General features: G+C 47.0%; 1 protein-coding gene across 1 annotated transcript in view; it reads right to left on the bottom strand.

Moving 5' to 3' along the window:
• LOC128723341 (DNA-binding protein D-ETS-3-like) overlaps positions 1-13,337 on the bottom strand; it is a 32,616-nt gene that overhangs the window by 14,896 nt on the left and 4,383 nt on the right. Inside the window, exon 3 of the mRNA XM_053817069.1 lies at positions 1,108-1,155. Within this exon, the coding sequence (XP_053673044.1) occupies positions 1,108-1,155 (48 nt within the window). The remainder of the gene's footprint in view (positions 1-1,107; positions 1,156-13,337) is intronic.

Below are 13,337 nucleotides of genomic sequence, written 5' to 3'. Positions count from 1 at the left end.
GTGGTTAGACACATGAAGAAGAAAAAAATACCCATAATGCTAATCTCATTCGGTGGCGTTGAAAGGGACCGAAAAACGTGCTGTTCCTGTCGGACAAATTGATGACTTTTCGTTTTAATGTCAAATAATTTGCTGCTTTCGCGGAACGTTCCTTTGGCATCCGTTGCTCGGGGTGTGGCCAGGACGTTTGCCTTTGGTATTGGAGTTGGAAGGGTGGCTCGAGGTCTTTCCACTCTCCACACCACTCTCCTACTCAGGAAGGTGAGCGGAAAACTAATAGGAACTGGCAGGAAATCGGTTCATAAGGTGCTCGTGTTCCGTTGGATTAGCGAACACCTTTGCCTCACGGCGCGAAACCCGTCCCAGAGACCTAAAACTGGACGTCATGAATAATCGGCACGGCGCAGGAGGTTTGCCACCCGTAAGCGTATACCCCGTGGCATGGGAGAAATTTCTTTTCAAGCTGTTTGCCACCACACGGAATGGCGAATGGCGGAAGAATTCGAACGGGGAAACCAAAAAAAAAGAACTCGATTCTAGGCGAGCCTCCAAAACAGGTCGTGGTAAGAGGGCCGGAACCTGTAGGGGTTGGTAATGTGTTTCTAACCCATAAAGGAAGTAGTAATTAATCAACAACAACATCGTTTCTCCGGCATTTCCGCACCAGTTTCCTTTCCATTGCTTAGCTTCGGCTACTTCCGAAACGCTTGCCCGAGCATCGTAGGGGAAAGCTCGTGGAAAATCAGGTACGCTAATCGCACCCACTGGTGCCATGCAGCCCGAGAACCCCGCGAGAAGCATGCAGCTAAGAAAAGGTCATAGGTTTGCTTTATGCAAAATTATCGATTTTCTTCCACTTTCCACCAACCCCAGCTCAGTGCGGGCGTAGGCTTGAGTAGGCATTTTTTTCTGTTTAAGCAGAGTAATGAATGCAGTATCGCAATGGAGCCACCTGGAACAAGCCGCCATTTTTTTTTGAGAAAATCAGAAAATTTCCTATGGTGCTCGAATGCTTGATGCGACGCATTCAAAAGTAGAAGCCTTTCTGATTGATACATAAAAAAATCAAAACCAATGCTATGTTTATAAGCGAAAGTTTGAACTTACCAGAACTCGCTAATCTACTGCTAGTAGGACCGAACATCTGATATGGATCTGAAACGGAAGGGAAAGAATTAAAATCTGTAAAAAAAATCCTTATTTCCAATCGAAATGGCATCGAAAATAAGCGACGCGACACAAACGAGATGAATGTTGATTCCTCCGGAAGGCTATACTTTATGCGTCTTCGCCTATTTAACGGGTCGATAATTTAGCCGCAACACAGATATCGGCACCGCAATTGATGCAAGCGCCAACGGGAAAGCGTCATAATTAAAAACGCGAACGCAAATTTTGCCGGCGAATGATAATGATGTATACATTTTTTTCAAATACTTTTTTTCCTACACTCTCGTCTTCCACCTTGCAGCAGCACCGGTGAGCATCAATTTGTTTCGAGCATGAGCAAGGGCCACGGTTTGGGGCCGATCCGTATCCGCATTGTGCATTGCCAGCGATGATTAAAAGCCCGCCCCCCAAACCCACCCCACACGGAAAAAGTGGGAGAAAGGGTAAGGGAATTTGCACACAATGGGCCGGGAGAAATTAAATATCCTGCCCACGTTTCCTTTCACCCGCCAGCCGGCGGCCATTGTGCGCCAGTGAAGCGATTTTTAATTGCAAAATACGGAATGATTGGACGCTGAGCGCAATGTAAATAATAACGTTAATAGTAACAGCAGCACAGTGCAAAAGTGTGCCTGGAGGGGGACGGAGACCCACTAGGCACAAACTACCACAGACTGCGCATATATGTGCAGCGATGGAGCAATTTTCTATGGCCCACCGACAATGGGCTCTCGTTGCAAAAATTGATCCCCCAAGAGCGACATACCGGGGTGAGATTGTGGGAGGGTTTTTGTGAGTGTGCGGGAATGGTGGACGGCTCGGAATAAAATTGTGAAATGAAATGAAAAAAAAACGGAACAAGCACACACACACACAGCGACTGGCCAGCGAAGACATAAAGAAGAACAACGGCAGCAATGCAACAAGAACAGAAATAATGTGCGGAATGAGAAACACTGCCGCCCAAAATATGTAGATCGTTGCACTCGCGCTGAACGGCGAAGAACAATAGCAGAATGGTGCCGGAGAAAGGAGGGGAAAGGTGTAGGGCCGAGCGGGGCAACAGTTTGCATGAATTGTATAAAATATTATAGCGGCATAATGGAGGCGCACAATTTAACATTCAGGCGACAGTTTTCGAAATGGCACGCCGACGATCATGGGCGACCGGACACGTGGGAAATGGGCTGGAAAGGACCGGCAAGTGGAGAACACACAACACCCACACACACACACACGGACACGGACACTAAAAAAGGATTGCTAGAGCTGGAGTTTAATGCTGGCCAGAACGGTGCGATGCCATTTCGAGTCGAGCGCTTCGAAAGTTGCATGTGAGTGTCATCCACCGAGCACTTGGACGTTGTCCCGCCAACATCCTTGCATCTCCTTGCTCGTTGGCTGCTGGAGGATGAGTGGAGCAACAATATGATGCGAAATCGCCGTGCCCACCCACGGTCCGATGGGCTAGAACTAGTAGGTCCTTATAAGCAGGACATAGGACCTACGACGACGTTGGTACGGCAAGGACGTGCCTGGGGTGACTTATGCGAGGTGAGGTGTGTAACATTATTGTAATTCATTTATCCAGCTTTTGTGTGTGTGCAAGCAAATGCATCGTGCAAATGGGCTATGGCGAGTGCCGTAGTGATTATTGCAATTTTTGAAGAAGGCTCCATTTCGCCAACAGAAGCGCCATCTAGTGCAGCACCACAGCACTATACCCAACCCGATGATGGCGCTGAAGAGAGGTATAATTTTTAAAATTATTTTCAACCACTTCGCCCATGCTCTTGAGTTGCTTGTTTTCAAGCACCGGCCATTGTAGAGTAAGTGAATGGTGGCGGTGGATTCCTCCCGACAGGGCCAGGGCAACTTACTTTAGCACACGTGCGGCTGTTTTATTGAATGACACATTTTTGTTCACGTGGCAGTGTGTGCGAGCGCCACCTGACCGAACAATGGGAAATGTTAGAACACAATCTACAATGCATTTTTTTGTTTCTGTAGCCATTGTTTTGTGACGCAATATGAAGGAGGGAAGGCTTCTAGGCACAAGGGAGCAAAGCATTGTAACCGTAGTGCGGCAGAAAAGCGCAAATTCGTTTGGCAAACGTTTTGCATGGCACCCTCCGTTGGAATATCCTAAACCAGGCACGTCATAGTAGTCCTTGAATGATGTCTTGAAAGAGTGAACACGGCTTTAGTGAGTTTTAGAACAGATACCCTGGGCCTGAGCTTGGAAGTAAATTGCAATAAACCTCACTCGGTGTTATGAATCAGAAATGATGCCCGTTCTGAAGCGCAATGAAAGTTGTGTGGTAATTTGAGCTAGGTGTAGAATTCGCACGGAATCAACAGCGCAGACTTTCACCAGTTTCACCATGTGGTGGCCAAGGGTTGCGCGAACACGGAAGCTGTTGGGCAAACAGAACCGAAAATAAACACAATTTTCCCCGGAGCGTACACTAACTGGACTCGGGGGAAATAAAATAGGTACGCACGGTTCGATTGGAAAATGCGGAACAGCTCCAATCCAGACCGGTGAGAGAGCAATCAAACACATTAGACCTTCCGAGAAGCGTTCTCAAGAACACTGCAGCCCGGATCATGGGTGGGTTGGTGAGAAAAGTGAGTTCTCCGGTAGGGTGGGTTGACAAACGGCTGATAAATTACGGCCCACCAGCAGCAGGTCGACCTGATGGTGGGTTTTATTAGATTCGGAACCGTCAACAACCGTTTCTCACTGGCCCGTGCAACTGACCGCTCCCAATGTTGTTTGTCTATCGAATCAATCGATCCCTTGGTCGGTCCCTCCTCGGAAGCGCGTGCAAATCCTGGTACGTCCGGTACGTTTCGTGCAGCAGTTAAAGATACCGGACACCAACACTGCATTAACGTGGCGCTGCAATCGAAGAGTTTTTGCTGCTTTAAAGTCTGTCGGAGGAATTGGAATTGGAGGAGTTTTCCAGGACATTCCTGACGCCGTGGGCAAAAGGATGTTCTTTGAGTTGAAGAACCGCGTGCGTGCCACTCCTGCCGACTTCGAGCGGACGTAACGCGCGTGATTATTATTCCCCGTTGCCAAATCCGGCCAAGTCACGCCATTTCCGTCCCGCGGGCGCAAACCAACAACGTCGTCGGAGACGTTAGAGAACTCGACACCGACCACAGTTAAATGAGTGGAACATTCTTCTTCTCACCTGTGGTCCGTTTTATTTCTGGCTTCCTATTTCCTTGTGATTTCCGTCCTCACAGTTAGTTCCTTTCTCGTCCCTCATCCCTCTGTCCGAGGTCAATCGTTTATTGTAGAGACGGATTTGAAGTCAGGACCCGTGCCGCGTACACGATCCAGCTCTTGTTGGTTGCCCTTGCAGTGGTTGCGTTTCGCCACGCGGGTTCTTGAAGGAACAATCGTACACACAACCCTTCCCGGTGGCTACGGCAAACCGGTTATTATTAAATATTTTCTCAACTTTTCTTCCGTCTTCCTTCCGTATGTCGTTAGGAGGCCACCATTTCTGCTTGCTCCAGGCTAGCAAGGTGTTGTACGTCCAGCAAACCACTGGTTCCGCACTCACCACGGGACCGTGGTGTGTTTGTGTGAGTGTGAATTGTTATTTTCCTGAGACATGCTTTTTCATCCAGTGGAGGACGCGGGATAAGGCACCCCGTGGAAAACGGACCTCTCGTTTTGCCGTTGTCGGAACCCATCGGAAGTAAAGCCGCCATTCTAAACGGGGGTGACCTCTTGGAGCACTTCCTGTTTTTCCTGCTCTCGTGCTATGTGTGTTTGCGTGTGGTGAGATGGAGGATCTGGAGAGTGAAACAGTGGTGGGGTATCACGAGGCGGCCTACTTGCCCTCCCCTTCGGGAAAATGGGTCTGGAAAAACTCGCCCACCAAACTGCATGCCATGCGAAGGAAGGCGAACATTATCGAGAGGCGTGTACCGAAAACAGTAATATAGACATTTCCACAATCGTAAAATTAAATTGCACCGTCTTCCGTACCGAACGTGTACTTCCCGGGCGGACTTAGGTCATTTTGGGGTGTGTTTTTGGGGTTTCCGTGGGCTGAGGTTGAGGAATAAAAATGGCACCAAGGCACACTCAATGTCCTAATGTTGAGCGTATGGAGCTAAGATTGCATGGAAGGATCTCTCACATCGCAATTCATATCCACTTTTCAGTACTCAGCTCACGGCCCAACCTCTCGAGTTGCATCTGGAAAGTGCATAATTTAATAATTAATCTCTTAGCCCCTGCGCATGTGTCTCCTTGGCCGTGTCGGGAGAGAAGAAGGAGAAAAACGACAGGATACAAACTTCGTCGCACCCGAGCCAATGAACTCTTTCCGGCTGGAGGAGTAAAGAGCAAACGAAGGCGAACAAACGGGAAAAAAGAGCAATACCTACGAGGCAACGCGCTGGCAGCCTCTGAACCGGAATGGACCCTGTGGGGTCGCTTAATTATTTAATCATATTTAATGAGTTAACAGTATTCCGGCTCTTGGTCGGTGCAGTGTCGCATAATTTGCATATTTTAGCAACGCATCGCACCCCGGCCTCGGGTACTGGGTTTTCTTTTCGTTTCGTTTCGTTTAGTTTTGTATGGCTGTGTGTGACTTGCAACCGGGGATTTATGTCCCTGCGGAAGGCACCAACGGGGGTCTGAAGGAAGGGATTCATAAAAATGGCCCCCTTTGTCTTAGCTTGCTCACTCGCCAGAGGCAACGAAATGCGTCACGATATAGTTGTTCGTAACAGAAGCCTAATTGCTTAAGAGTAGACAGAGAAAAATGTATTCCATTGCTCAAAATTATGCCTCAAATCGTTAAATTGGTTATTAACATCAATTCGTACTGTACTGCACAGTGGTACGCACTCGTGGTACAATGTTTCAGTGCCGTTCGAATTGGCTATGTATTATTTATAAACAAGCCGAAACGTGGTACGAAACTTATTTCGAAATATTTATTACATACAATATCTCGCTGGCATTCCGTCTCCAACCACGAAGCAACCAACACGTTTTCGATAAGCGCTCCGTGCTGACCAGAACGGCAAAATTACGATTCGGCAAAAGCCATCGACCCCAACTTCTCGCATTGCGTCGAGTGAAAGTGATAAGATTGTTTGCGAAGCGAACTGTACGCAGGTGTGCTACAGTGGTAGCGCGTTATCCTGTCTAGTGTTTTGTGTGTGTAGTCGACTAGAGAGTGATCTGCGTAAGGTGCTTTCGCTCCTCGCTCAGCGTGCATACTCTCTTCGCTACATTAGTGCCGTCCGGTAAGTCTCCCTATCTCGCTCCATCCTTACCACATAGACACAGTCATTCGCTCGGGCTCTGCCATGGAGGCGGAGCCGATGGACGGATCAGATGAGGGCTTCACTACAGTGAAGCGCAAAAGTTCTGATCCAGGTCATTTGGCGAAGAAAAAATTGATTGCTGAACCGGTGGCATCTTCATCGCATGGGCCACTCGGATCAACGGATCCGAAACCGAGAAGCAGGGCTTATCCTGCTTCGTTCAAAGGGGTACATGATGTGTACTTCATGCCCAGGAATAAACCCCTGGATGTTAGATCGATCACTGCATCGATCTACAAAAAATACCCAGGGGTTCTGGACGTTCTTCGGCTGCGTCCGAACAAGTTAAGGGTTTCCGCAAAGGACCGGATGCAGGCCAATGCCATAGCGGCGGATCCGGCCTATACGGAGGATTACCGGGTTTACATACCCGGTGGATTGGTGGAAGTCATCGGTGTTGTAGATGACTTCGATTACCCCCTAGAGGACATCCTAAAATACGGACAGGGGGCATTCTTGCACCAATCTAGTCCTCGTGCCAAGGTGCTAGAAGTAAAAAAACTTTTTGCTTCAAGCATGGTCGATGGAAAGAAGGTGTTTCGTGAGACTTCCTCACTCCGAATCACCTTTGAAGGTACGATACTTCCGGATTCCCTCCTTTTCGAGGGACTTCGCGTGCCAATCCATCGGCCGTTTGTGACGAAAATCGCAAACTGCACGAAATGCAGCCAGATTGGGCATTCAGCTGCCTACTGCACAAATGGAGTAAAGTGCAGCAAATGCAAAGGAGCACACTCTACAACAGAGTGTAAAACAGACGCCGTGAAATGCATTCACTGCAAAAAAGAATGGCATGAAGTGACCTCCTGTCCTGTCTACCGTCGCAGACAGGCGGAACACAAGCGGACTGTTCTCCATACTGCAAGGGGTTTGTACGCCGATGTTCTGAAGACGACCCCAAGAGTGAATCAGTTCGACACGCTTTCACTATTTGCGGATAATGAACCGTTGCCCAAACTGGCGCCTCTCACGGGAGTGACACGATGGCCCAAGTTGCCAATCAAGAAGGCACCAAAAAGGAAAAACCTCCCCAAAAAGGCACCTTCACGTAACGTTGAGGCAACGCCACTGCCCCCCAAACCTCCACGTCAACGCAAGACTCCTGCTCCAAAAAACCTTGCGTTCCCGCAAGAAAATAGATCCTTCCCCAAAATCCCAAGCCTGACGGAGATTTTGCAATCTCTGATCGAGTCCCTCCACCTTCCACAACCTCTTGCAAGTTTGATTCCTTTGGCGTTTCCTTTCCTAAGAGGAATGGTCAGACAATGGCTCGATCAATGGCCAGGACTTAGTATGGTGATCCGGCTGGATGAATAATTTTTCCCATGGCTATCATACTACAATGGAATTGCAGAAGTTTTATTGGAAAAATTGACCAATTTAAGGTTCTATTAGGGCAACACAATTGTAATGTATTTGCCCTAAGTGAAACTTGGCTCTCATCCGAAAAAAGCATAACCTTCCCGGGATATAATATCATACGTCAAGATCGATTAGAACCAGATAGTGACAGGCGTGGTGGGGGAGTGTTAATTGGTATTCGAAGTAGTCACAGCTTCAACAGAATACCCCTCCCCACACCCGAGGTAATCGAATACGTCGCTATTCAGACAAAGTTAGGTGATCTTGACGTTTCTATTGCGTCAATTTATATCCCACCGGGAGCCAATTTGGATCCTAAGAAGATCAAAAAGGATCTTGAAACCCTAGCAACGGTGCTGGTAAAACCGTTTTTTATCCTGGGCGATTTTAACGCCCATGGACAAGATTGGGGATGCACACAGGATGATAATCGTGCACCAATCATTAGGGATTTTTGCGACACCTATAGATTGACAGTATTAAACTCTGGTGAAGCCACTAGGGTGGGATCACCTATGGTACGTCCCAGCGCAATAGACCTATCTCTTTGTACGTCATCGTTAGGGTTGGATTCAAAGTGGAAGGTGATCCAAGACCCGCTTGGCAGTGACCATCTGCCCATAGAGATCTCCATTATCAACAGGAATCGTTCGGCCGATCAAGTGCCCGTCGAATGTGACTTGTCGAGGTACATCGACTGGACGAAATACGGCGAGCTAATGTCCGCTTGGATGAGTCGCGTAAAACCCTGTTTCTCTCCAGACGAGGAGTATAAAAATCTCGTACAAGCAATAAACGAGTGCGCCCTTGGAGCCCAGACAAGGCCGCCCCCTCAGGCAAGGAGTTTTAAAAGACCTCCTACACCTTGGTGGGACGCTGACTGTCAAGCGGCATTCACAGCGAAGAGGAAGGCTTTCGCCCAGTATAGAACCACTGGCTCCACAGATCTATACGATAAGTATAGAGGCCTGGAGCGCAAGTGTAAAAACTTGCTTAAGGCAAAAAAGAGGACTTACTGGCGAAGATATGTACAAAACCTCAGTCCTTCCACTTCGCTCAGTTCGCTTCGGAGCATGGCGAGAAGGATGCGTAACAGCAGAGCTACTAACGAAAGCGAAAAAGTTTCCGGAGCATGGCTAGAACCATTTGCACAAAAAGTCTGCCCAGATTTCGCTCAAGCACCACCTTTTTATCAAAGTGCTCCTGGTAGTGATCCATCCATGGACTTACCTTTCACTATGGTTGAACTCTCACTTGCTCTCTATTCCAGCAACAATTCGTCTCCAGGTCTGGACCGGATAAGGAACAAATTGCTCCACAACCTTCCAGATCTGGCGAAGAAACGGCTATTGAGATTATTCAACATCATGTTGGAGCTCAATACCGTCCCGTCGGATTGGAGAGAGGTGAAGGTTATCACCCTTTTGAAACCTGGCAAATCAGCATCAGAGTATGACTCGTATCGACCGATTTCGATGTTGTCGTGTGTGCGAAAACTATTTGAGAAAATGATTCTTTTTCGATTAGACAACTGGCTGGAGTCTAATGGCCTTCTGTCAAATACCCAATTTGGATTTCGCAAAGGCAAGGGTACCAACGACTGCTTGGCGCTTCTTGTATCAGAAATAGAGTTGGCACATTCTCGGAAAGAAATGTTGGCCTCCCTATTTCTTGACATCAAGGGGGCTTTTGACTCAGTGTGTGTACACCTGCTGTGTCAAAAGTTAGAAACTGCGGGCTTAAGCCCAAAAATAAACAACATCGTATTTAACCTCCTTTCAGTGAAGGCGATGAATTTCGACAACGACCATCTGAAAATTCGGAGGGTCAGTTTCTACGGACTACCACAAGGGTCCTGTTTGAGCCCCTTGTTGTACAATTTCTATGTAGCTAACATCGATTCATGCCTAGCTCCAGGATGCAGCTTACGGCAATTGGCGGACGACGGTGTTATATCAGTCGCCAGCAACAACATCGTCGAACTGCAAAGTCCTTTGCAAACCACATTGAACAATCTAGAAATGTGGGCCAGAAACCTAGGTATCGAGTTTTCCCCGGAGAAAACGGAATTGCTCATATTCTCGTTTTTCTACAATACAGAGAAAAATAGACGCAAAAACTTGGTTGACCCTAAATTTGATGTATATCTATACAACAAAAAGATAACTATTGCCAGATCTTTCCGATACCTAGGCGTTTGGTTCGATAGCAAGAATGTGTGGAGGACACATATTGACTATCTGGTAAAAAAATGCTCAAGACGAATCAATTTTCTCAGAACGATTACCGGATTCTGGTGGGGTGCGCACCCATCAGACATCCTTAAACTATACAAGACAACGATACTGTCCGTCTTGGAATATGGTTGCATATGCTTCCATTGGGCGTCCAAGTCGCATTTAATCCGCCTGGAGCGGATTCAATATCGTTGCTTGAGGATCGCATTAGGTTGTATGAAATCAACTCATACTATGTCCCTCGAAGTGATGTCTGGAGTGATGCCGCTAAAGCTCCGTTTTGAGCTACTCACGCTTCGCCTTCTCGTACGCTCTACAGTATCAAATCCATTGATAATCGAGAACTTTAAAACACTGCAAGAGATAGGTTCTAAATGCAAAATCATGGATATCTTCCAGGATTTCGCATCTTTACAGGTCCACCCTAGTACAGCTCTAAGTATAACACGTACCAGCTCACCAGAGTCCTGCAATTCTTTTTTCATCGTAGATACCTCGTTGAGAGAGGAAACCAAGTCTATCCCTGATAGTCTTCGCTGGACGACATTTCCCAGCATTTTTGTGGAAAAGTATGGCCATTTGAAAAGAAACCAATTTTATACTGACGGATCCTCATCAGAGCTCGGCATTGGTTTTGGCGTATTTAATTTATCATTCGAAGCTTTCTTCAAACTACGCCAACCATGCTCAATATATGTAGCGGAGCTCGCCGCAATCTTTTACGCCTTATTGATTATAAGTGCTTGTCCTCCGGATGAATATTTCATTTTCTCCGACAGTTTAAGCGCTGTCGAAGCATTAAAATCCGTAAAGGCTATTAAGAGCCCAGACTATTTTGTAAGAGAAATACTTAAGGTCCTAGGCTCATTGTTCGAAAAATCATTCCGCATATCTCTTGTTTGGGTGCCTTCTCATTGCGGTATCCTAGGGAATGAAAAGGCAGACCAATTGGCCAAAAAGGGTGCTTCGGAAGGTGCTTTCTTTGATAGGCTCATCCTACCTCACGAGTACTTTAGTGCCCCACTCTCGCTCTGCATGGCACGTTGGCAGAGTATGTGGGACGCTGACGAGCTTGGGAGGTTTCTGTACTCGATCACTCCTCAAGTTTCCTTGAAGCCCTGGTTCTCTGGCATTCCTGGAGATCGTGCGTTCATTCGAATGATGTCTAGACTTAGGTCCAACCATTTCGCATTGGGCACACATCTCCAGCGTATAGGACAGGTCGACTCGAAGGTATGTGGCTGTGGCGTCGGATTTCACGATTTGGATCATCTTCTATGGTCCTGCGTGGAATACGAGGCTGCAAGACCCTCCTTGTTGGACGCAGTTCGAAGCATAGGAAGACTTGCTGATACCCCGATTCGAGATCTCCTGGGAGGCTCAGATGTAGCCTACCTCAGGGTAATTTTTGAATTTTGCCGCGCGAATGGTTTGTGTCTGTGATCTTTTCTTTCCTTTCCCCTCCTATGTTTGTATTTACGTCATATATGTTGTATCTCGCTTGTACGTATGAGGATGTATGAATGTATGAATGAATGATAGAATGAATGAGTACGATGCGTGGTTGTTGTGGATACGATGTGGCATGGTCAGTCGCTGCAGACCGGAACGACCAGGAGGAACATCACCCCTACATACATGAGGCGCAAGAGAGAATCGGCAGAAAAGGATAATTCATATATATGTACATGTTGTTCATATATATGTTTATATATGAATATATATATGACCGATCAATGGCCATCCAAACGTATCGTCGTTGTCAACCCCGGCTCTGATCCCCCGCTCGAAAAGGAACACACATTTGGATGACGGAATGATTAGCAGCTGCACAACCGCGTACACCCGGGATAAGGTGCCCTTTCACGGTTCGGAGAAGGAAATGTCTTCCAACCAATGTGAATTGCAGTTTACTTTAAGTTTAGACTTAAGATAATAGTTATAAGCAATACGGCCTGGCCGTCATTAATGAATAAAAAAAAAAAAAAAAATCAATTCGTACTGTCGGATTTAAATGACGACACTTTTTCCCAACAACACAAAAAAATGGTTCTCTTTTAGCGATGTTATTTTGCCCTGTGCTATAAATTTAATAACCTTGCATAAATAATAGCAACACTACTTGAAATAAACCCTTCAACGAAGGTGCTTCGACCGTGGCCGAGCCGTATCAAATCAAAATCGTCGACGAAATCATTTGTTGCGGTTTAAAACATGAAATAAAATTTTGCACGCTTTTTTCTATCCATTTTGGAAAACGGAAAATGTTCATCGAGGGATTCGGTTTTGGGTGGAAGCACAATCGTAAGCCGTAATCAACCGCCTGGGCCGTTTCACTATTTGGGAGGTATTTTTGTGTGAAGTTTTTTGGTGTTTTATGTTTTCCATGCGTTCGTTCTAATTCCATCCGTTCAAAGCCGCGTAACGATGGGCTATTGTTTTGAATTATGCTCGTCCGATGCTCGAGCCGCGTTGAGTGGCTGTATTTTTGCGATTTTCCGAGAACCAGACGCGCCGGGAGAAAAAAGGAAAAAATACTCGCCGCTCCATCATTGATACATTTGTTGCCGGGCGGAGATCACTTGACGGAAGTGTTTGTGTGATTTCGAGTGGTTTTGGGTTGAGCGAGCCCGTCCTGAGCGAAGAGGGTGAGAGTGGTGAAAAACTGTGCACCAAAAAATTCGGCTCGCAAAACCCTGGCGTCCGCTCGCGGGACGTTGCAAGTGGCTCAATGGAAAACCTCGCAGCGAATAATATATATATTCAATTAAGGGTTGAATGGACAAGAGTTGAGAATGCGATATTTCGTGGCGCTCATTCGGTGGGGATGCGGAAAGCTATGAGTGCGTGAAGGACCATTGAAAAAGGTTTACCGCGAAGCGGCCTTTTAAGGATCCTAGCGGTGGCAATGGATTTGGCAGCACTGTAGCCTTTTCTGCTTCTGCTGCTGCTGCTGCTGCTGTCAATCGGATACAATCGAGTAGGCGGCGGCTGTTTGTGACGTGTTTGGTAGGGAAATTTTCCCGTTTCAATGCTCTCGGTCGGGTCACTCTATGACGGTTTTGAGGCGTTTGGTGAAATTATGGTGACATAAGCCGGAGTGGGCTCTCCGACTGAATGGAGGAAACATTTTCCAACACGGTCGAAGCTCTGAATGAAAAGTAGGCCACAAGAAGCATTATGAAGCAATCATATTTC

This window comes from Anopheles nili, chromosome 3 (assembly GCF_943737925.1).
Source record: "Anopheles nili chromosome 3, idAnoNiliSN_F5_01, whole genome shotgun sequence".
Classification (NCBI taxonomy): domain Eukaryota; kingdom Metazoa; phylum Arthropoda; class Insecta; order Diptera; family Culicidae; genus Anopheles; species Anopheles nili.
The sequence above is the reverse complement of the archived record's forward strand: the minus strand, read 5'-3'. Positions and strand labels throughout refer to the sequence as shown.